This window comes from Orbicella franksi, chromosome 8 (genome assembly GCF_964199315.1).
Source record: "Orbicella franksi chromosome 8, jaOrbFran1.1, whole genome shotgun sequence".
NCBI classification, from domain to species: domain Eukaryota; kingdom Metazoa; phylum Cnidaria; class Anthozoa; order Scleractinia; family Merulinidae; genus Orbicella; species Orbicella franksi.
The window spans coordinates 13616142-13637889 of record NC_138152.1 but is presented as its reverse complement, the minus strand read 5'-3'; the positions used below and the strand labels follow the sequence as shown (position 1 = coordinate 13637889).

Sequence of the window (21748 nt, the reverse complement as noted above, 5' to 3'; positions counted from 1 at the left end):
AATATTCGCAAAATGATAATTAAGGTCTGGTACAAACAGCCTCGTTCTCCGTACGGTTTGACACACCGTTAAATCTGGTTTTGGTCAGAATACGGGCCGAAAACTTTCTTACATGTGTGACAGTGTGAAACGGTTTGCTGATCCGTTTTGGACCGTTGAAATACCTATCTTGTTTATAGTCTGTCAGACCATATAGATTTTTCTTTTTCTTTTTTTTTTTTCTTTTCCAGCATAGTATATTTTTGCCTCTATGGGAAACGAATGTTTATCGATCCTTTCGAAAAATAATTCACTTGGGAAGACTTGAAAAGCAGCTGATCGGACTCGTCTAATGGTTCGCGTGCAGAGGTTGCGTGACTCTTTCTCTCAAGTTCCCGTTTGCGTGACGTTTATTTTTCCCGATTGCGGTGTCACAGTGATATGTGCATCCCCGTGATATGTGTATCCCCCACCCCCCCTCCCCTCTACTTTAAATAGCAATATCCTCCTTGAAAGCGCTCTCGTCGTCCGGTCGCTTACTGGACGAACGACTAACCCAAACAGACTTAAAACACAAATCTCAATTTTTGTAGTTGAAAAAGCTTACGTATCTACTGCTGGAATTGTGTTCTTGATCCTAACTGATTTTCTGCGAGCAGGACATAATGAATTTAAAGTTGAACACCAAATGGATCTAGATATATTTCAATTTGAGTTTCACGGCACGGGATTTCTAGGACGATATTAATTGCGCGGTGCATTCTCACCCCTCGAGTAACGCATATTCTCCACTGTTTATCGCCTTGTTTGCATCTGAATTATTCGTGGAGTGAAACACATATCACTGCTTCGACCCGCTCGCCATAAAATGATTAGTGGCACTCGTGTATCCCCTGAACCCGCTTTTCAGTTCGACTTTTTGTAAGATATGTTAAGTCTCAAGCTGTATACATTGCTATACTGCGAATATTGCTAGCACGTTTCATAATATTCGACGTTTATTCTTCGGCAGTTAGCCTAGATAACGGCCGTCTTCAGGGGATACACATATCACTGCGCCATGTAATAATTAGTGATATGTGTATCCCCTGCATGCGGTCGTGTACAACCGAGGCCAGTGAAACTCCAGAAATCCCAAGCTATGAATAAATGTCGGGTGTGAATATTTCTAGCAAGCCAGTTTTGACAATGCAAAAGTAATGGGTATTTTTCTTCTTGGGTAGAAAGCCAATATAACAGCTGTGTCCATGGGGATACACATATCACTAGTTCATGAAATAATCAGTGACGTGTGTATCCCTTATTATCCCGTGCACGCGTTTTTAGTGGAATTATCGAGTAAACCCAAGCCGTGTAAAAACGTCGGGTGCTAATATTGCCTGCAGTTTTGACAAGGTTGATGCGCTATATTATAACAGTTGTGTTTATGAGGATACACATATCACTGCGCCATGAAATAATTAGTGATATGTGTATCCCCTGCACGCGATTTCAGTTTAGATATTTAGACATTCGAGTTGCAAACTCCGCAAACCTCAACCTGGGTATAAACGTCGTAGCAAGTAAGCAGCCAGCACGTTTCGGCAATAATTGGCCATTTTCGTCGATCAGGTAGATAGCCAATCTAACGGCTGTGTTTAGGAGATACACACTGAGATCACTGCGCCATGAAATAATTAGTGATATGCGTATCCGCTGTTCGAAGTTTTAGTCAGATATACAATCGAGTCGGTTGGAACTCAACCAAACTCAAGAAATCCTAATATGCTCCGTTGGGCGCGAATTCATTTCTGGTTTCTCTTACTCTTTACAGCGCTCGTTGGAACCTCGCAACCGAGTGGCCATTTTGTTCGTTGAATGCCCAGGCGCGTATCAGTGTTTTTGTATCCCCACGGGGGATACACATATCACTAGTGATATGTGTGCGGGGATACACATATCACGGGGATACACATATCAATGTGACGACGGCTCAGGTATTTCGGTCAGCAGTACAATTAAAGATGGCGGCAGTCAGCGGAAGCCCACCAGGGTATCAAGAACTCTTTACAAACATATCTTTCAAGTTTAACCCAACAGAATCAGAAGATGTTGTGCAATCACTGAAAAGGAATTATGGAGGCAAATTTAATTCGCTCGATAATCAAGACTTGTTGTCAAGTTTGCAACTTTTATCGAAGCATGGATTTCTGTCTGACAACAAACTCACCCTGATCGAAGAGTATGTAGCGCCGAAATCGAAACAGAAAGAACAGATCAAGCAAATGATCAAAAGCTTTAAGGACTCTCTGGAGGAACACGTTGATCCAGAGAAGGAATTGCCAGGGCGACAAAAGGAGCTCGGGGAAATTACGGAAAAACTCGAAACTACAGAACGGTCGCTGGTTGTGAACTTGTTTGGATCGGCTGGAGTTGGAAAGACAACACTAGCAAAGAGAGTTTGTTCTAAATGGCGAGGAAAGAACTTTGTTTTTGATCTAAGAGAGGCTAAAGATATGAGGGCGATTTATCTGAACTTGTTGAGTTCCCTTGGACTTACTGTTGCAATGGGCTACGTTGACCTGAATTCTGTTGTTACAGTAATTAACGAGAAGATTCAAGTGTTAAATCAGCCAATTCTCTTCTTACTCGATAATGTTGATCAGTTTACTGCTGGACAAGGGAAGGAAGGCAAGAACTTGAAAAGAGCTTTTTTGCAATTTTTAGGACGTCTTTCAGGATATGACGGGAAAGAGAAAGAAGCATCGTTAAAAGTGCTCCTGACATCCAGGAATCCATTGGAAGATGCCAAGAGCGTGGACAATTTTGAGGTGAAGTCTCTTGAAAGTTCCTCTTCAGAGGAAATCCTGGTTTCCAAAGGAATGGTTAATGTAAACACCCAACAGATGGATGAGCTAATTGGCATCTCCGATGGAAAACCACTTCTTTTGAAAGGCTTAGCTGCCATTTTGCGACAAGAACGAAAATCTCCGGACGATCTTATTGCTAAAGTTCGGGAATCAAAATTGGAAGAAGACGCTAAAGAAAAGCCATTTAATTTTGAAGAAGAAGGACTTGATGAGGTCCAGTTCTCAACAATAAGAGAAATGTTCAATTCACTTCCCACTGATAGCTTAAAAGTGTCTGCTGTATCAATTTCATTGTTCTGTGGCCCTTTCTCTGTTTCCACAGCTGCTGAGATCCTCGGCATCAGCCCAGAAAATCAGGCAGAGGCTCTAGCTCGGCTGGAGGGGCTGGTAACTAGTTCAATCATTTCTGTGGTTAATGAAGAAGCCAAGGAGAGATTGTATGACATTCACCCACTTTTAAGAAAATATGCAGACAGTATCAAGGATGATGAAAAATTCCGCATGGCTTACTTGGAAGCTAAGGGACGTTTCCATCAGTACTTTATGGCAAAGATGGAAAAGATTGCAAAACTGATAGACCCTGAGTATGTTAGAGCATTCCAATGGTTTGAGAGTGACAGAGCAAACTATGAGTTTACTCTTGAGATCTCTTTGCAGCCAGAATATTTCAGTGTTCCCGGAGAGTTTCGTGAGAATGCCTTGATTGCATCTCTTTTCAATGTTATGTTGACTGAAGACAAACAGATCAAGCTGTTTCATTCCTGGGCCGAGGTGTGTGAAGATGATGGACAGTCAGGTAGGGTGCAGGCAAGGTACATTTGTACCTTTTTGTCTTTTATATGCAAAACCCTGTGACAAGTATACAGTTGTAATTTAATATGGTCAATCATATGATCAAGGCTGTAGCAGAAAATATACACCAGCAATACATATAGAATGGGCAAGGTGAAATTAGCAAGTATGTACACAATTGGACCATTGACGTTTTAAATAAGATTTTTTTTTCTTACTCTGACACTTTTATTTATTCTTATTGCATGCATGTAGTTTTTCATTCATCTAGGGGCAATCAGTCCCACAAACAGGATTGTCCCATATGTTTATGGTTTCTTATATATATTTCTTGTTTTTTGGGGGGGAATTAGGTTCATAATTTTTTGAAACTTTGTTTTTTGTTTCTTTAATTCTTTCTTTAGTAGCCCTAGATTCTAAGTCCATATGGTCAGAAAGTATTAATAATGTAATTAAAAGATGTGAAGCTGTTGACCCTGATACTGAATTGAGTTGTGTTGGTTAATTATTAAGTTGTAATTTGCAAGCACTCAAATCACAGCAGTTTGAGGCTGAGATCATACAGAGTTCATTCAAGGCCCACTTCTGACTTGCTGCACTGAAGTAATTGTGAAGCCATTAATTTTGATTATGATTCGGATCTCTTGTTAGGGTAACAGCAGTTACATGTAGTTCAGCCAGAGGGATCTCTTGCAAGAGTTTCTTTGCCAATAATGTTTGATTTGAACTTGTAGTCGTTGCCATCTCACTTTATTTATATGAACTGGAAATTTTGTTGTCATACCGACAGACTATGATAAGCTATGATAAAAAAGCTTTGGAGAATCATTATCCTGCTGCTGTTAATCCACTGCAAAATAAACAAACAAACAAATGAAAGACCCCTCCCCCCCCCCAAAAAAAGAAGACAATAAAATATTGCTTCAACCAGATTTGAACCAGCAACCCCATGGTGGTTAAGATCATTACAGCTTTGACTGAGAGACAGCATCTTTGAAAAGAAGCTTTTAATTATTATATTAGTTATTAGCTAGTTTAGCTAGATAGACTTAGATATTTCATTGTTTTAAATTGCCATGTATAAATAAAGTTATCAATCAATCAATCAATCAATCAATCCATCAATTAATCAATCAGTCAGTCAGTCAGTCAGTCTGTCAGTTTATCAATAAGGCACACTTGGTACCTAAGCTGAGTTATCGTAGCATTTCAAGTAAGAATATATGTACAAGAATTACTTGTAACTATTTAACAATCATGCATGGAGATGCTTGATATAATCCTGTCCAAAAACAATATTGATGTTTTGACATCAATCATAGAGATACTGTCTGCCTAATTTAAGATCCATAGCTTTAAATTATTCAAGCTGTAAAAATTATCTGTTTAATTCCAGATCATTTACAGGTGCACTATTACAGATAATGTATGGACACATTACACATACCGTGTTTGGTTTGGTTCAATGGAAGCTGATTTCTCAGCTACGCTGTACCATTGAACCAAACCAGACACAAATCTGTGGTTTCACTACCAGTTATATAGGAATACTAGATCAGATAAAAAGGTCTAATATTGAAGCTGTACATTTTATGTAATTATTTTTTTTATTTCGATTCATTTTATATCTTGTTTGTGTAACTATAGTTTTAACAGAGCTGGCATTAGTAATAGTTAAATTAGGAATATTAGATCAAATGGAAAGGTCTAATATTGAAGCTGTACATTTTACTTAATTATTTTTTTTATATTGATTTATTTTATATCTTGTTTATGTAACGTAGTTTTAACAGGGCTCTCATTGGTAATAGTTAAATAACTGAAGTGCACTGTAGTTAACCTGTCTAACCTAAATATTTACAGTTATTATTATTAAGTAGTGTAAAGTTTCACATATTTTAAATGCTTTAAATTGTCACAAGATTTAACCATCAAAGGCATGAGTAGTGATAATCGTACTACATGTATTTTATTACTTTTTTTCATCTCTAGAAAATAATTTCTTGTTACCATCAATATAAAAATTATATATATATATCTGACTGATTTTCCGAAAACATGCCTGCATATTTGAACCCCTTCATTCATGCAATCTGTGAATTTTTTTTTTTTTTTTTGCTTTCCAAATGGCAGCAGCTTGTAAAGGCTACCTAGCTGGGCATGAAACGTCGAAGACTTCTTCCTGCATGTTTCCTTCATTTATCTAATTTCTATTTATTTATTTATTTATTTAATTTTTTATTATTATTTTTTTTTATTGCTACCCCTCTCCCCTCCCCTTTTCAACTGGTGTTAAGTTTAGCCCAGGCTACACTGGTCTGAGTTTTAGTTTGCGCGGTGACTCGCTGTCTAAAGGAAGTCTGTCTGAGGATATTATTAAGTCCAATGAAGGTGCAATCTAACGATTTGCTAGGAAACGTCGTCCATCATCGTACATGGAACGGCCCTGAGATGTATAAACGGGTCGACATTTAGCCCCGTAATGAGTAGACCGTTTGCACTGTAGCGACAATGTTGTGCTTGCTTTAGAAAGCAAAGAGCTTTAGAAGTGTAATGGGCCAGACGGTTCTAGCTGCTACTTGCGTTGTTTGGCCTGAACTTTGATGCGGCTACAGACTAAAAATCTATTGTAGAGTTGATATCGCACTTTCCCGCTCGATAAAATTCAAGCACATCCGGGACATTGCTATTTGCGAGCAAAACATGGCCACGAACAGAGTGAAGGAAATCTCGTCAAAAACTGATTGTGAGCAGCAGTTCCTTGTTTTACTAATTGTAGGCGGTTTCGGCCTAGGTAACTATCAAAACGGTCTGTGATTCGCTAGCGCGGTAAAGATTTATTTGCTTGGTTTTCGGTCGATAATTGAAGTACTGACAACATGCGGAGTGTTCACTGACTCACAATTATGGCCTAGTTTGGTTGAAGTCCAATCAATTCTCGATGTAGGAAGCTCTTGTTCAGTCAATTTAGGACTATGCAGGTCTTTAGAAAGCTACAGATCAGCTCACCGCCGCGGTTTTAATGTGTGTACGTTTGCGTTGATTTAAAGTTTAATTTCATGTTGAAAGCCCTCTTAATTAAATTGTACAATTAGTGATTCAATGAAAAGACGGTGAATATATTCTTCCTGGCCTCAAAAGGCATACAGGAGAGTAATTTTATTTTAGCGGAGCCCCGGCAGCCCGAAGAATCGCCAAGCGAAGCCCCACACTCTTAGCAAACCATGAATCTTTTTTCTCACGGTAAAATGGCTAGCGGTACTGCTCGTGGGCGCGTACGCTCGACGAAGACGACGACGATGACGTCACGCAACCCGGCCCAGGAGCTCCGCTTTTAGGTTTTGCTAAATCTATATATTATTTGAACCACGATAGGCCTTGTGGAAAGCTAGCTCTAGAACAGAATTGTATCAAGATTATCAATGACGAGGCAAATTCTGTGGCTATGTTTTGGCGAATACAGACAGATATACAAACATAACAATAGAAGTAAACAGCTGGACTAGTTGACATTTAGGAGGATGTAGGTCTTCACAAAGCTATAGACATTTACTTGCTACTCAGAGTTACATGCTTCGTCCGAGGCAATCATCAGGCAACTACCAGAAAAAACGTTTACAGGGAAAGATATTTGAAAAAATCAGGACAATACATAATAGGTGTGTTACGTGGCGCGGCAATCGAGATACTATGGCTAATTAAGTGATGACATTTTTCAGCATGATATAAGCTCATTTTTGTTGTTTAGGGTTGACATTTCGGGCTTACATAAAATGAAATATTTCTCCCATAAACACAAATTACATTACTTTGTAACGTTTGGATAAGATCTAGCCTCCTTTATCTCACGCCATTTGATGTTTTACTCAATGTTCCAGTCTTTCAGGGTCCATATATGCTTGCTAAGCTCAGCTGCGCTTCTATACTTATCATTTCGAAATAAGAATATATGATTTCTATCTCTTAATTTAAATGGAGTGTCACAAAGTCCGATGTATGTCTCTTTAGTTGTTTGTGTAGTGAATTCAGCTATCCATTTTACGTCATCTGTGATCTATTTAGCAATTAGATTATGCGCTCGAGATTTCTATCGCGTGATAGTTGACGAGGGCGAAGCCCGAGAGTCAACTATCACGCATAGAACTCGAGAGCGGATAATCTAATTGTTTTAGTATAAATCTACTAGTCGTTCAAAACTTTATCTAAATACTCTTCAGACACCTCTAGAAACGCACAGAAGCGGTCGTCATTGTGTTAACAAGCGCACACTACTACGCTACTCACTGTCTATCACAGAATAGATAGTGAGTAGCGTGGCCAATCAGAGAACGGCATTCGTGATAGAACGCTAGTAGATTTATGCTATTGCTGAACAGACGCACGGCAACATGGAATCTATTTGTTTTATATAATAAAGAAACAAACTACTTCCGAAAAAGTTTTTTCATTTCAAAATCTTTCAACATAATTCGAAAGCCGGCCTTTGCCCACTTTGGCAAGTACGAAAATAGCAATTTAACGAAATCTATAGTCTCTACAAAATGAAGCAATGTCATTGGTTGCTAAGCGCAGCAAAGAATTGTGATTGGTCCAGGAAAATCATGCCACTGTCAAACTTGACTCGAAAGTCGCTTCTCGTGGAATAAAAACTTAGAGCGAAAGCAGAATTACAGTGTATAATAAAGAAACATAATAATATATAATAATAATAATATTAATAATAATAATGATATTAATAGTAATGATAATAATAATAGTATATAATAAAGAAACCAACTGCTTCAGAAAAAGTTTTTTCATTTCAAAATCTTTAAACATAACTCGAAAGCCGGCCTTTACCCACTTTGACAAACACGAAAATAGTAAGTTAACGAAATCTGTAGTCTATACAAATGAAGCAATGTCATTGGTTGCTATGCGCAGCGAAGAATTGTGATTGGTCCAGGAAAATCATGTCACTGTCAAACTAGACTCGAAAGTCGCTTCTCGTGGAATGAAAACTTAGAGCGAAAGCAGAATTGAACTGCGAAATCCACAAATCTTAAAGAGAGTGTTGGAAAAGTTAAGTCAGTCTTTGTTACCAAAGTAGCCCTGTGAGCCGAAAAGCTTTAACGTTTTCTTGAATATTACAGGAGCTGAAAAAATACGCTATGAAAACTTGCGGCCACGATCAACAGTGGAGGCCATTTGATTCGAGTTTTGAATTTAAAACGTTAGTGAGGGTGGTAATTTGTGTCCTCTGTGGTAAACAACGTAAGCCTGGGAGCTCCGCTTTCACGCTTGGCTTGATCCATATAATATTTCCAAGCACCATTCTTAGGAGGCTATATTTAAGGACTGCCTTGGATACGGCCGGTGGAATTTGAATGGACCAATCAGGATATAGCAGGCGGGAAATACTGTACTCTCCTGTACTCTCCATGATAACAGGAAGGCCATTGAATCTCACTAAAGTCGGCACTTAGTATTCACATAAAGGGATTTATAATTTAAAAAAAAAAATAAAAAAAACATGTCAAATTGAAAATAAAAGTGAAACATTTTGTGTCTTCGAGCTTTTAATTTGGCTTCAAAAATTAATCGCTCGAGTTCTGCAGCTTGTTTGATCCGGGTCGCCTGGTAGGAAAATGGTTGTGCTATTTTGATCAAAATATGCTGCCCAGCGTCAAATCCTCAAAGCCAGATTTGTCTAGTTAAGTATTAGAAGAGACAAAAGCAACCTTACTATACTTTATTTTACGTTATTGTCTTTTTTTAGCCGCGAATCGTGTAGTTTCGGCAGCACAGCTCGATTTTTACTGCAGCACAGGATTGTTTTTTTTTTCTTACGAACCTTGATTACCGGTATATGCGGTGCACTGTATTTGGTATTCGTAGCCGTACTTTTATTCGCAATATGCAAGTGAGCAACTTCCATAATTGAGCTTGAGGTAACTGTTGCTGTACACAGCAATACTGAATACTGTATGCTTTCTATGATGTTAAGTTAAAGAAGCTACTTGGTCCTACATTGTAACCAAAGCAACAACCAATGGAAAAGTTCGGTATTTAACATTTAGATTATTCGCTCTCGATTTCTATCGCGTGATAGTTGACGAGGACGCAGCCCGAGTCAACTATCACGCGTAGAAATCGAGAGCGAATAATCCAATAGTGTTAATATATATCTACTAGTCATTCAAAACTTTATAGAAATCCTCCTCACAGACACTTGGAAAACGCCAAGAAGCGGCCGTCATTTTATTAACAAGGGCCCACTGCTGCGCTACTCACTATCTATCAGAGAATAGATAGTGAGTTACGTAGCCAATCAGAGAACGGCATTCGTGATAGAACGCTAGTAAATTTATACTTATGACAGTTATATTTTGTGATAATATTCGTGGTTGTGTACATGTTAACATTTCTGTCGACAGGGACCTTGCATTGGACCTTGCTCACAAAAAACAACCCAAACAAATCATAGTTGAAATTCATGGTTGAAAAAATACTTTAAACAATACAGCAATTATAGGGTCATATCAAATCAGATAAAAATACCTTCCTTGGGCGTAGTTACGTACACAAACATAATCCATAAATTTCAGACCTTTCAGTTCCCCCCTCCCCCCTCTCCACACCCACATACCCCACCCTGGTCCTCATCGTTGCCCCTTTCTCGGAGAAAAAAAATCACTCAAAGTTTATGTAGGTGATTTACATGAATAGGCGATGAAAAGATCTGAAATTGGTGTTTAACCACAAGGAATGCGATCTTTCGCAAGTATTTCCTAATAGACTAACCAGTCTGAACAGTTTGAATCCAACAATTATTGTTGAAGAGAACTGATGCATTCGAAGTAAAGCCTTCCATCATTGTTCCTTACACTTACACCAACTAACTTTATCCTCTTAGTATGACTAGCCACACATAGCTCACGAGCGAGGTTAAGAAGTTTGTAGTTCTTGTGTGTTTATAGAGAAAATGTCCCTTGTCTCAAATGTTTTTTTTTTCTCCCTAGCTTGTATTCGTTGCAAGGATACTTGAAATGTTGAAGTACTGTAGAATCTAACATTTTAGGACCCTGAATACTTAGTATCTACCTGATGCTCCTGTGTACAGCAGAAGGTGATGGAATCGCCTGATAATTTGTGTGGAGTGATCTCTAGAGCAGTCGACCAGTCAGAATTGAGTGATGGTTAGGGTCTGACTTAGTTGTGTTCTTATGCAAGACACCAGCGAACTTATAGGGTTTACTTGATGTTGGTAATTGGAGGAAGTGGGGTTCATGTATGTGTACTTGCTACTGGTTTTCCTTTTTTGAAACTGAAAAAAGTCAGTCCATATATACTATTTCATTCATACCTGTAAGGTGTTTTTTCTGTTCTTGTACAGATTCTCTATTCCGGGCGCAGTTGAAATGCTGGGAAGCTCGGCAAGTTTTAGATCATGATGGAACTGAGAAAGCATTTGAAGTGTTGAAGGAAGCGTCCTGTTCGTTAGAGAAAGTTCAAGACAAATCAAGTGAATCTTACCGACTCAGTAAGGGACTTCACTTGTATTCTGAGGGGGAGATCTACTGGAAGAAGGGAGACTGCAGGAAAGCACTAGAAAGCTTGGAGTTATCGTTACAATTTAGAGAAGAACTCCTTAAAGGTCATCCTGATCTTGCAAGGTGTTACAATGCTATTGGAAACTGCCATTCCCACCTCCAGAATTCGGAGGCAGCACTTGAGTTCTACAAAATAGCATACAACATGCAAGAGGAAATTGCCGGTTCAGAGTATCATATTGACATGCCAATGTACAAGAATCAAATCGGCACAGCATATGAGGGTCAGGGAGACTATGAGAAGGCAGCGGAGTGTTACAGAGATGCCCTGAATCTTTTGGAAAAGCTCAAAGTATCAGGGTTTAGCGATGAAGCACACTTCTGTAGAAACCTTGCCAATGCTCTTATGTTTCAGGGGAAGTATCGAGAAGCAAGTGAACATGCAGACAGAGCTTACAACATAAGGGTGCAGCTTCTCGGAAACCACCCAGATACTGTGCGTAGCATTTTCCAGCGAGCACTGCTTCAGGCCTACTTAAAAGAATTCGAGAAAGCCTTAGATCTGTTCTTTGAAGCATGGGAAATGGAGAAATTGCTCGTTGCGGGAAACCATAGTCCTGTGTGGAGAAAGATTGTTCAAAGTATCGAGAAAGTGTGTGATCGAGTAGGAAAAAGGGAAAAGATTGAAGAATTTAGGAAGGATGCTTTGAAGTTTTGCCAGCGCTTCTGGGATGAAGAGAAACGTTCGGAGCAGTTTAGCTTCACTGAGTACAACAAAGAGATAATTGATGCGTTATTGTACCTGCAGGGTGACAAGAGTGACATTGGTGAAATAGAAAAGGACGCCCTGTGGTTCTATGAAGGGCTGCAGAGTGCTACTGAGGAAGAATTTGAAGAGGAGTTTGACCAGGAAACAGATAACAGCGAGCTTAACGAGATGCTAAGAAAAAGAGATGATATCTTGGACAAGGCCATTGAGCTTTGCGTTAAACTTGCCGAGCATGATAAACTCACCAAACACACAAACATCAAGCTTGCCCTGTACAAAAAAGTTCTTGTGAGACCAGACTTTATTGGGAAGAAGGAGTACTCTTATGACAAAGCAAAACTCAAAAGCACGGTGGAACAGCTGTATAACGATGTTGGACATGAGGAAAACATTGCAGAATTCCGAAAGAATCCAAACGAACCACCGGCCTCATTGAGACCTAAAGGTAACACTTATTTGAAATAGAGAATTTCATTTTTTTTCTTATAAAAAGCAATGTTGTAAGCCCTCAATATACGTAAGCGTATTTTTGAAATATAATACTTTTTTTGTTTTATTATCTCGGGTTATGTCTACTCACATAGATTTGCATACATGAATGTGCATGTAACATAAGTTGCTCTTTATCTGCTGTTTTTGTCTCTTTTGTTAGCTTCAGCCAAACAACCGTCTTCTAAGACAGACGAGGAAGAGGAAGAGGAAGAAGGATTTGAGGAGGAATCTGAAGAGAAGATTGTTGTTGGATCTGAGGAGGAGACTGAAGTCAGAACTGAGGAGGAGGTCGAAGTGGGATCTCAAGAGGAGATTGGCGTGGAATGCGAGGAAGAGGTTTTAGTTGAGTTTGATGAGGTCGAATCTGAGAAAGAAATAGACATCGAAGCTGAGGCCAGTGAAGCAGAAACCAGAAGCTTGATCCTCGAGTAAATTTATTTTTTTGTGTGTGTTCAGTTTACTTGTATAAACTGCCAGTGAAGGAAGTTACTTTGAAACAAAGTCAGAGTTCTCCCAGCAGTGCCCTGGATATTTGTCGCATTTCAAACTATTTACATAGCTCAGCTCCCACGAATCCCCTTTAGCTTAGTGAGGATATTCGGATTGTTTTTGTTATTGTTTTTGTGAGCAAGCTGCATTGCTTATGTTTATATTTATTATCTATATACCACACTTTTTTCCCTTCATCGCGATATTGTGAATCGTTTTCGAGTGGTATAACATGTTGAGTTATTGTTGGGCTAAGGCGAGCTTTTTGTGTATTCTAAATGTTCAAGCACTCAAGTATGCAATTTTACTTGTTTTACTACAGTTCTTTTGTGGACTGACTACACTTTTAATAGTCTCGGAATAAAAATTACTTCGCTTTCGTTAATTTGATTTAGTGAAATTATTATTAATTTTTTTTTTCCATGGGAGAGTCTTTGACGTGGAATTAATTCAAAGTACATCTACTTTTGTTTTTTGAAGTACTTCGTGGACGCACGTGGAGTAATGAAATCTAAATTGGGTGCATACTCGATCCATATGTCAATCTTTCCTGTTGAACAACTTGTACCGTTTTAATTGCCACATAGCGATGCCAGATTAATTAGCAGTGGGAAACACGAATTCAGTATCACCATTTTTTGTTTTGTTTTGTTTTGTTAGAGACACTGTGACGAAACGAGGCAACCACTGGGAGCTTAAAAAGGTGGCGGCACACGTGATATTTCCTCCTGATGCTGTGTGTGAGGACAGGCTGATGGCCCTTCATAGATGGAAGCCTTCAGCTTGTTGCCCTCCTCTCCAAGAAAATGAAGCCATTGTTAGCGATGTGGTTGAACTATCAGCTGGCATGTCTGAAGGACTTGCATTCAATAAGGAGGTCACTTTGGCCATTTCTCATAGTGCGTCTGACCTTAAGGGATATGAGGTGGTAGTGAAAAAGTTGATTGACAAGGACACGAATGAGTGGGTGGACGTCGATAAAACAGTTGATTTTCGATCCCTGTCAGGTAAAGGCCGCCCTTCTGTAACAATGCATGTAAGAAAACTAACTTAAGAAGAGAAGCAGGCAATATTTTCTGCAATTTGGTGTTTACGATCCATCTAAAGTTTTTAATCTAATTCTTTTTCGGCACCTTTTCAACCGTGTTTAACTATTCTTTGCTATAACAAAGGAATTACTGAAATATTTCAGAATTTTTAATACAGCACATTTTATGTTTAGATAGACAGAACTGGGTGTTTTAACACCACCCAGGTGAATAAAAATTCGAAAATCCGAAAGTCATCAGATGGCGAAAAATAGAGACGGACTACTAGTGACGATCTTCGAATTTCATATCTGTGCGACCTTCAAGATACTGTTGTTTCTTAGGACAGTTAAAGGTTCATGTTTGGTTTTAAAGATTCAGATATCTCTACGGTGATATTTGTGGCGACATTAATTGCAATTCTACATATTTTTTATGTCAGACCTCGAGGAAGCTTATGGCAGTAATTTTCCTGACTATCTCCTTCCTGTTGCTGAGACTAAGATTACTCAGTGCTTCACATTTGTGGTAATTTGTCGCCTCAAGTCTTACCAGTTCACCGTTACTTCTGCGTCAGCAAGCCTTTCCTTGCCCGACTATCCCTTAGTCAAGGTTATCATTCCCGAAAATGCTGTTCACGTAACAGAACAACTTCATGTCACTGTCAAGGTACGTGTGAGTTTTTAATAAACAACTGTGTAGTAAAAATATTTTCAATTGGCCTAAGTGTAACTGGGTTCACCGACAACCTGTTTCCGTCTAGGCAGGCAAAAGGAAACGAAAAACGAAAACATCATGTTAAGCAGGGCCGTAGCCAGAAAAAAAATATGACTGAGGCGATGTCCATGGATAAATTCGCTTCCTAGGTATTTAGGGGACGTTTATGATGACTACAATTAAACACAACACAGTTATCACGCAAGGAAAAAAGTGGGTGGACGTTCAATTCTCCGGTATCCATTTTACGCTTGCATGGATGGAAAGAGGCACTGTGAGATAGAAGTGTCTTGTCCAAAAACCACAACACAGTGAACCCGGCCAGGGCTCGAACTCAGACCGTTATATCCAGAGTCCAGCACACTAACTATCAGGCCATTTGGTCTCCCGCGTATTTCGGGTGAGGTCTGCTTAATAATTTGTTACGTTTTCTGTTTTGTTATATTATATTCTATTCTTTTTTTTTTTTTTTTGTGCGTGTGTGTGTGTGTGTGTGTTAGGTGCAAGAGTTTCCCAGCAAAGAAATAAAACGCAAGGAACTGTTGGCCGGGCCTATCCTCAGGATTTCGTGTGACAAAGAAGTTGAATTTCAGGAACCGGTAACTCTTCAGCTGCCTTTGTCTTTGAGAGAAAAGCCAAAAATTTCCGATTCGTCGTTGGTCCGCGCTCGGGTCCTATTTCAACGGTCTGATGGCGAAAATCGTCAATGGACTGAAATTACAGATAGCTTGGAATCTCCTCCAAGTTTTGATGAAACTGTCATCAGATTCAGTGTCAGACACTTCTCTGGGTATGTTAAAGTAGTGTGTTTTTGTTGTGTGGCTTCATTACACTTGTTGGTTGGTACATTATTGTTCATGCTTGTTATTTTATCGAGTAATGGACAAGTCTTTCGTATGTTACTGAGGGGTACAGTACTCACTATAGATAGTCATTGGTCACTCAATCGACACGCCTCGGGACCCGATACTCCAGGTTTTCGAGTTTCGCGGATCGATGATCTAGTAGAGTGGTTCGAGTTTCGAGTGATTGTCAGCTTAAATATGACCGGTAGTGCAATAGTAACGAGTTCTGACAATAGCTAGGAGTTAGACATATGCCCTTGCACACGCCATTGGTACGGTGTAGTACTCATACAAAGGTTGTGTTGCTGCTAATATCAGCTTTGTCCATATTTGAGATACATGTATCCTAGTATGTATGGAGAGATATTTATGCTTGGCTTTATAGAACAAATATAAGACGAGATAACAAAAAGAGAAATATATTTAAATGGTGTGGTTAGGAATAAAACAGGCTCAATCTGCCAAGTACTCTCGACGCGCCCAAAACGATTCGTCCGTTCCCGAACGTTCCTTGCACTGCCGCTGCTTTCTGTCATCGGGTGTTAACACTCTTCATTGTTCTCGCGCATTGCTTTGTTTGTTTGTTTGTTTTTCCTGATGTTTCGAAAACAAAGAGAAAAGTTCAGTGAAAGAATAACGCGATTTTTGCGTGTACACTGTGCCTTTTGCTCCCGTACGAAATCAATCTTATTCCTTTTTGTTTTTGTTTTTGCTTACAGATTTTGGAGCTGGCTCGAGTGGTGCGCAACATCAGTCGTTCAGTTTGTAGCCCATGAGCAGGCACCCGACTCTAGAATTAGGCAGGGGGACGTCGTCCAAATAAGAGAAAGAGAAGGAGAAGGAGAAGAAGAGAGACAAGAAATATCAGGAGGAAGAGGAGAAAGAGAAGAAGGAGGGGGAGTAGAAACAAAAATTCAGGAAACAAGAGCAAGCTCGCAGACTATTCAAATAGCTGGTGATTACAACACAGAATGTGTTAGGCACGCAGTAGTTTTTACTGCTTGTCTTCCAGCAAATGCTCGCATTTGGTCTACACCAAAGCTTAGTCTGTTTTGCAGTCCTAATGACAAAAGGAGGCAGCTAATTGACAAAGAGGAAAAAGTCTTGCTAGAGGAGGAAAGTTCACGGGAAACCATGCGGGATAATGATATGGCATATGTGTTCCTCTCAGAAGGCGTAGTAAAGCCAGCCAATCCGGATCGTTTGAAAGACTTCGTCCTCAAGTAAGGCAATAGGAAGTGGATTTTTACGGGAATTTCTGAAGACACGGGTTAAGTTTATTTAAGGGCCATTTTGTTCCCTGTTAATAACTTGAAGTACCTTCTATGTACGTGTTCCGTGGAAATCTCGAGGGCTTTTTGGATACCTTTGACAATGATGGTCAAAAACGGTGGCTTTAATCCTAAGTACGTTTCAGGTGTATCGTTAACTGTTATCTTATAGTGAGCATATATCGAACTTATATCGCCAACAGGAATGCTGAACTTCCTTGTTGATTTGAAGAGAACTAAAATCTAAACGCATCTTTTGCTCTCAACCTTGCAATCGCGTTGTGGCTGTTTTCCAAAGGCTCCTTTAAAATCAAACAAGAATATCTCTTGTTCGTATAGTGTGATCGTCCGGGTGAGGATAGTTCTGAAAAGAACTGTTGTTGGTGACTGACGTTTCGACAACCTGAGCGGAAGTCATCTTCAGAGTCAATTGCATAGTTTTTGTCAGTCGATGAAACATTTACCGACCTACTGAAGCTGACGCAACGAACAAGAACCCAACGCCTGTTACTACAGTGACTATACGTTACATTAAGGGTACTTCTGAGACCATCTCACGGATCCTACAGCCCTACAACATCCGTGTAGCCCACAAACCTACAACTACGTTACGACACTTACTGACCAACGTGAAAGACAGGGACGAACCTAACAACAGACAGGGAGCAGTTTACAAGATCAAACGCTCCGACTGCCAGGCTTCCTACGTTGGTGAGACTGGCAGAAATCTTAACACGAGACTGACTGAACACAAACAAGCCACGAGAAATGGTGATGCCAACAATCGCATTGCTGTACATCATCAACTGACAAAGCACAACATTGACTGGGACTCTGCTCAGTGCTTAACCTACAGTACAAACTATTTTCAACGTCTGACTCTGGAAAGCTGGTACACTAACCTAGAACAAACGCCACTTAACAGATGTCAACAATTACCGGCGCCTTACAAACGACTTATCCTTGACGGAAGGGAAACCGACAAACGGACTTCCAACAGACCGACTTAATTTGACTAACAATAGACGGACCAAAAACCGACTAATTTGACTAACAATAGACGGATCGAAACCCACCAATGACTGATGACAAACTTTACACGAGTCTTTCAGCCAATACCATCATGGCTAAACTGATCAATCACGTTCAGCGGACCAGACCTATAACATATCGACTGACAAAAACTATTCACTTGACTCTGAAGATGACTTCCGCTCAGGTTGTCGAAACGTCAGTCACCAACAACAGTTCTTTTCAGAACTACCCTCACCCGGACGATAACACTATACGAACTACTGATACTCCTAGGCTCAAACCATTTACTAAGAATATCTCTTGTTATTTTGGTTAAGGAAACTCGGAGGATGCGTTCCTTTGTGATGATCCGGATCAGGGTCGGTCATCAAAGATCACTTATATCATGGTTTATCAAAGGAACCGATGAATCTGCTCCGGTCAAGGATTTATCAACTCCTTTGACGTACTGTGATACGAGTGATCTTGTATCGTTGATTCTGACCCAACGGGTCAATGGAACGAACCCTTTGGCATAATTTAGGGAGCATGACTTTTCCCACTGCTGCACACCAGGGGTGTAGAGGTTGTGGAAAATTTGTTTTGATTTCGCGGATTTGGAGTTCCGTACGCTCACATGTTGCTGTGAGCACTCTTCTTGTGGTACTCCAAACCTGCAGTTTAATGGCGTCATATATGTCTTGTGTTTCCACTGTTGATGTCAATTTTCGATTCTGATTAAACTTAAATAAGTTTCTGTGCCACTCTATTTTAACTGAAGTTATTCTAACAGGTTTCAAAAGGACAATTCCTTTAAGAGAACTCTGAAAGTGCAAGTCATCGATCACGGAGAACTGACTATCGAGTTTTATAGCAGTCAAGCGCTGGAAAAAGAAAATTTGTTGTGCAGACTGGAAATGGACCTCCCTCCCCCAACAAGAGATACAGAGGTAAGCGTTTCGATAGGGAAGTTTTTGCTTTATTTATGTATCACTATCGCGGTGTCGAAAAACCTAAACTACAGTGATCACTCCGGCCAATCAAAAAGACCACAGACATTCCTCGAGAGGTACGAGCCTCGTAGATACGATAGTGAGTGTCCTCGCTCATGTCTCGTTCCAATTCCCTCTAGTCTGAAACATCTCGCCTGATTTTCCCCACCCGATAGACCGCCGCCAGTCTAGTCCTGTTTGTGGAAAGCTTCTAAACTGCTAATGATATGTTTCGTTTATAGAAAATTCCTGTAGAGTTCTTTGGTGTCCCATTAGATGACAGTGATCTCACCGACGCCCCTTTGACGCAAATGCTAGCGGCATGCAATGGTGTCTTACAGGAAATAGACCGGGGAGACATTTATGAACGTCATATTACGGGAACCTCCAAACGGGCTGATGTAACGGACTTCTTCGGGGATCTCGCAAGGCTGTCACTGGAGAATCAACAAAGGTGTTTTAATAGCATTGTTGAATTTCTGAAAGGGGAAGGGAAAGGAGTGGAGCACGTCACAGATCGTCTCCTTAAAGGTAAACGCAATTATCTTAGCGAGTTAAAATCCTGCGCGTTGTTAACCTCAAGGAAACACGAGGATGAATTAGGGAAACTTGTTTGCCATTTTGTTTCCGCGATGGTGGCTCGTGTTTCAGTAAGTATTCCCATTTGAGGAGTCTGGCTATTCCATCATGTATTACATTGACTCAGGCTTCAAACATTTTTGTTCTAATCTAAATATGTAACATTTTCTTTCCCTTTATGTTACATAGCCTTTTCTCACATGCGATGTTTACCGGACTATTAACACTCTTAAGCCTTACGTGAGCAAATAGACTAATGTTAGAATTGATCCCATAGACTAACTTTGTGGTTGCTTCTTAATTTGATTCTATCTTTTCAGCTGAAGCATTGGTCAACACTTCGCCCGATGAAAGTTTACGTTCTTTGGTCGCTGAAAAAGTTGGTCGTTTATGGAGAAAACTTGCTAGTAAGCTAAAAGTCAAGGAGGCTGTCATGGATAGCATTGAAGAAGAAAGAGCTGATTGCGAGGATTGTTGTCGCATGACGCTCAAACGATGGCGTGGGTCCAGTGGATCCCGGGCCACCGTCAGAGAACTCATGTGGTGTTTAACGGACATGGGCTATAGTATCATCAACTGGCATATAATGAAAGAACTTAACCTTCTCACAGTAGAAAAAATGCAACAGTTGAGAGTTCAAAATGTGTTTAATTGACATAATAGATAATCAGAGTAAATTTGCTTAACATGGGGGAGCTGGACCTTTTAACAAAAGAAAATATGTCACAGTCAGAGAGATCATAATTTATTTTATTAACGTTGGTTGTGATGATACGTCAGGCATTTTGAAAGGAAAGGCCTTGATTAGTCTAGTTACATGTATGGAACCCTTTCTCGTGGTATATCGTGGTATATCCCACGAGTCACTTGTATTTTCTTTGCAAGTTTTCGAAAGCCGGCAAATGCGAAATAATAAATTACGTGCCAACCTAACTTACTCGAGTAGTAGTGCGAAATATTGACCGTAGTGGAAAATATTGTACGGACCTGGGAAGATCTCAGGCCAATATTCCCCAGCACGACCCTCCCGGTTGGTTAGTAAGAGGTTATTAAACTACGGGAAAGCGTTGTATAACTGTTTTATACCATGCCATAGCAAACACAGTGGCCAACACTATCACTGCGACACACGCGCAGCACACCATGGGCCGGTCGGGGATGGTACCGTCGAGTAACGTCCTTCCTGTATTCTGATTGGTTATATTTTAAATACCTTGGTTGAAGGAACGTTTTCTAATTTTCCTTCCCAACTAAGTTTCTTTAAAGCACGAAATGACATTTTGTCCTCACCTTTCTTTAGGATATGTTTGTTCGCTCACTCTAACAAATCGTCTTTATATATCGGTTAGATTCGTCTCTTTTCAAATTCTTGCTGCATGTAGGGTCATCCTTCGTGACGCTTACCTACAAGACCGTCTTTGAAGTACACTGACTGAATTTGCATTCGCCACTTCAGAAACCAGAAAAAAACCCGAGGCGAGCTTCATCTGGCAGTCGCTTGTGGGACGGTTACTGGGAACAATATATTAATTGTTTTTATTATCCAACTGCAGCGAATACCGTCCAAATAACAGTACAAATATACAGCGATATTGTACAGTAGAAAACCTGTTTGCCGTACAGGTCGGCACGCGCACGCAAAACTGTAACACTCTCCCTCTTTCATTGATAAATTTATTGACTACAGCAGTTGGGTTATAAATCTCTTATTAGATGTTTTGGTGTCTAGTATCGCTGTATATTTTTACTCGTGTTTGTCCTACGGGCTCGTCAAAATACGGCACAACTCGTAAAAATATACAGCGATACTATACACCAAAACACCTAAGAAGATATATTTATTTTTTGTCTCTCCATATAGTAAGTGTCCACAAACGCCTGAAACATGAGACTCGCTCCTGATTCCCGCTCGTTTCTAAAGTGGCAAATGTCGGAGAGGTCCAAGTCCGACGCGTCAATTAGCTATTTTGCGCCAATTTTAGACATTTTTAAACACCTACAAAGTTCAGTCCAAAATTAGATTAAAATATATTTTGTTTTATTGTATTTTATTTATTTTAATATTTTGAAAGTTATATCAAATTATCATATGGTTTTATTCTTCGTCGACAAATTGTGTATATTAATAGGACGTTGTATTTTTGCTACAGGAAAAATGTTTATGAAGAAGTATAGTATTAATTAAATGAATATAATTAGTCAAAAAGTTAATTTATACGTAAGCACTTAGGGTCGTTTCTGCCGGAACATGTGCAAATATGTAGAATGGTATTTAGTTAATGACACTATTAACGAAGTGAAATAAACGTAGAAGCTATCTTATAAACCCCGTAGTATAAGAGGTAGTTTTTTCTAATTCAATTTTAAATGGAAACGAAACGTTCAAAGACTAAAGTTTTT

General features: G+C 39.7%; 1 protein-coding gene across 1 annotated transcript; it reads left to right on the top strand.

Moving 5' to 3' along the window:
- The first annotated feature begins 1979 nt into the window (after nt 1-1979).
- Nucleotides 1980-21707, top strand: LOC145494690 (uncharacterized). Its single transcript, XM_081474243.1, has 10 exons — nt 1980-3624; nt 10996-12366; nt 12574-12841; nt 13563-13909; nt 14373-14599; nt 15148-15437; nt 16212-16715; nt 18571-18727; nt 19012-19300; nt 19669-21707. The coding sequence occupies exons 1-10, from the start codon at nt 1983-1985 to the stop codon at nt 20001-20003; spliced, it is 5430 nt and encodes a 1809-aa protein (XP_081330369.1). The 5' UTR covers nt 1980-1982; the 3' UTR covers nt 20004-21707.
- Nucleotides 21708-21748: the final 41 nt, after the last annotated feature.

Excerpts from the sequence above, each read along its gene's own strand:
- LOC145494690 (XM_081474243.1), top strand. The coding sequence starts at position 1,983 with ATGGCGGCAGTCAGCGGAAGCCCACCAGGGTATCAAGAACTCTTTACA. Across the intron at positions 3,625-10,995 it reads TGAAGATGATGGACAGTCAG|ATTCTCTATTCCGGGCGCAG; the intron begins GTAGGGTGCAGG and ends GTTCTTGTACAG. Across the intron at positions 16,716-18,570 it reads TTGAAAGACTTCGTCCTCAA|GTTTCAAAAGGACAATTCCT; the intron begins GTAAGGCAATAG and ends TTATTCTAACAG.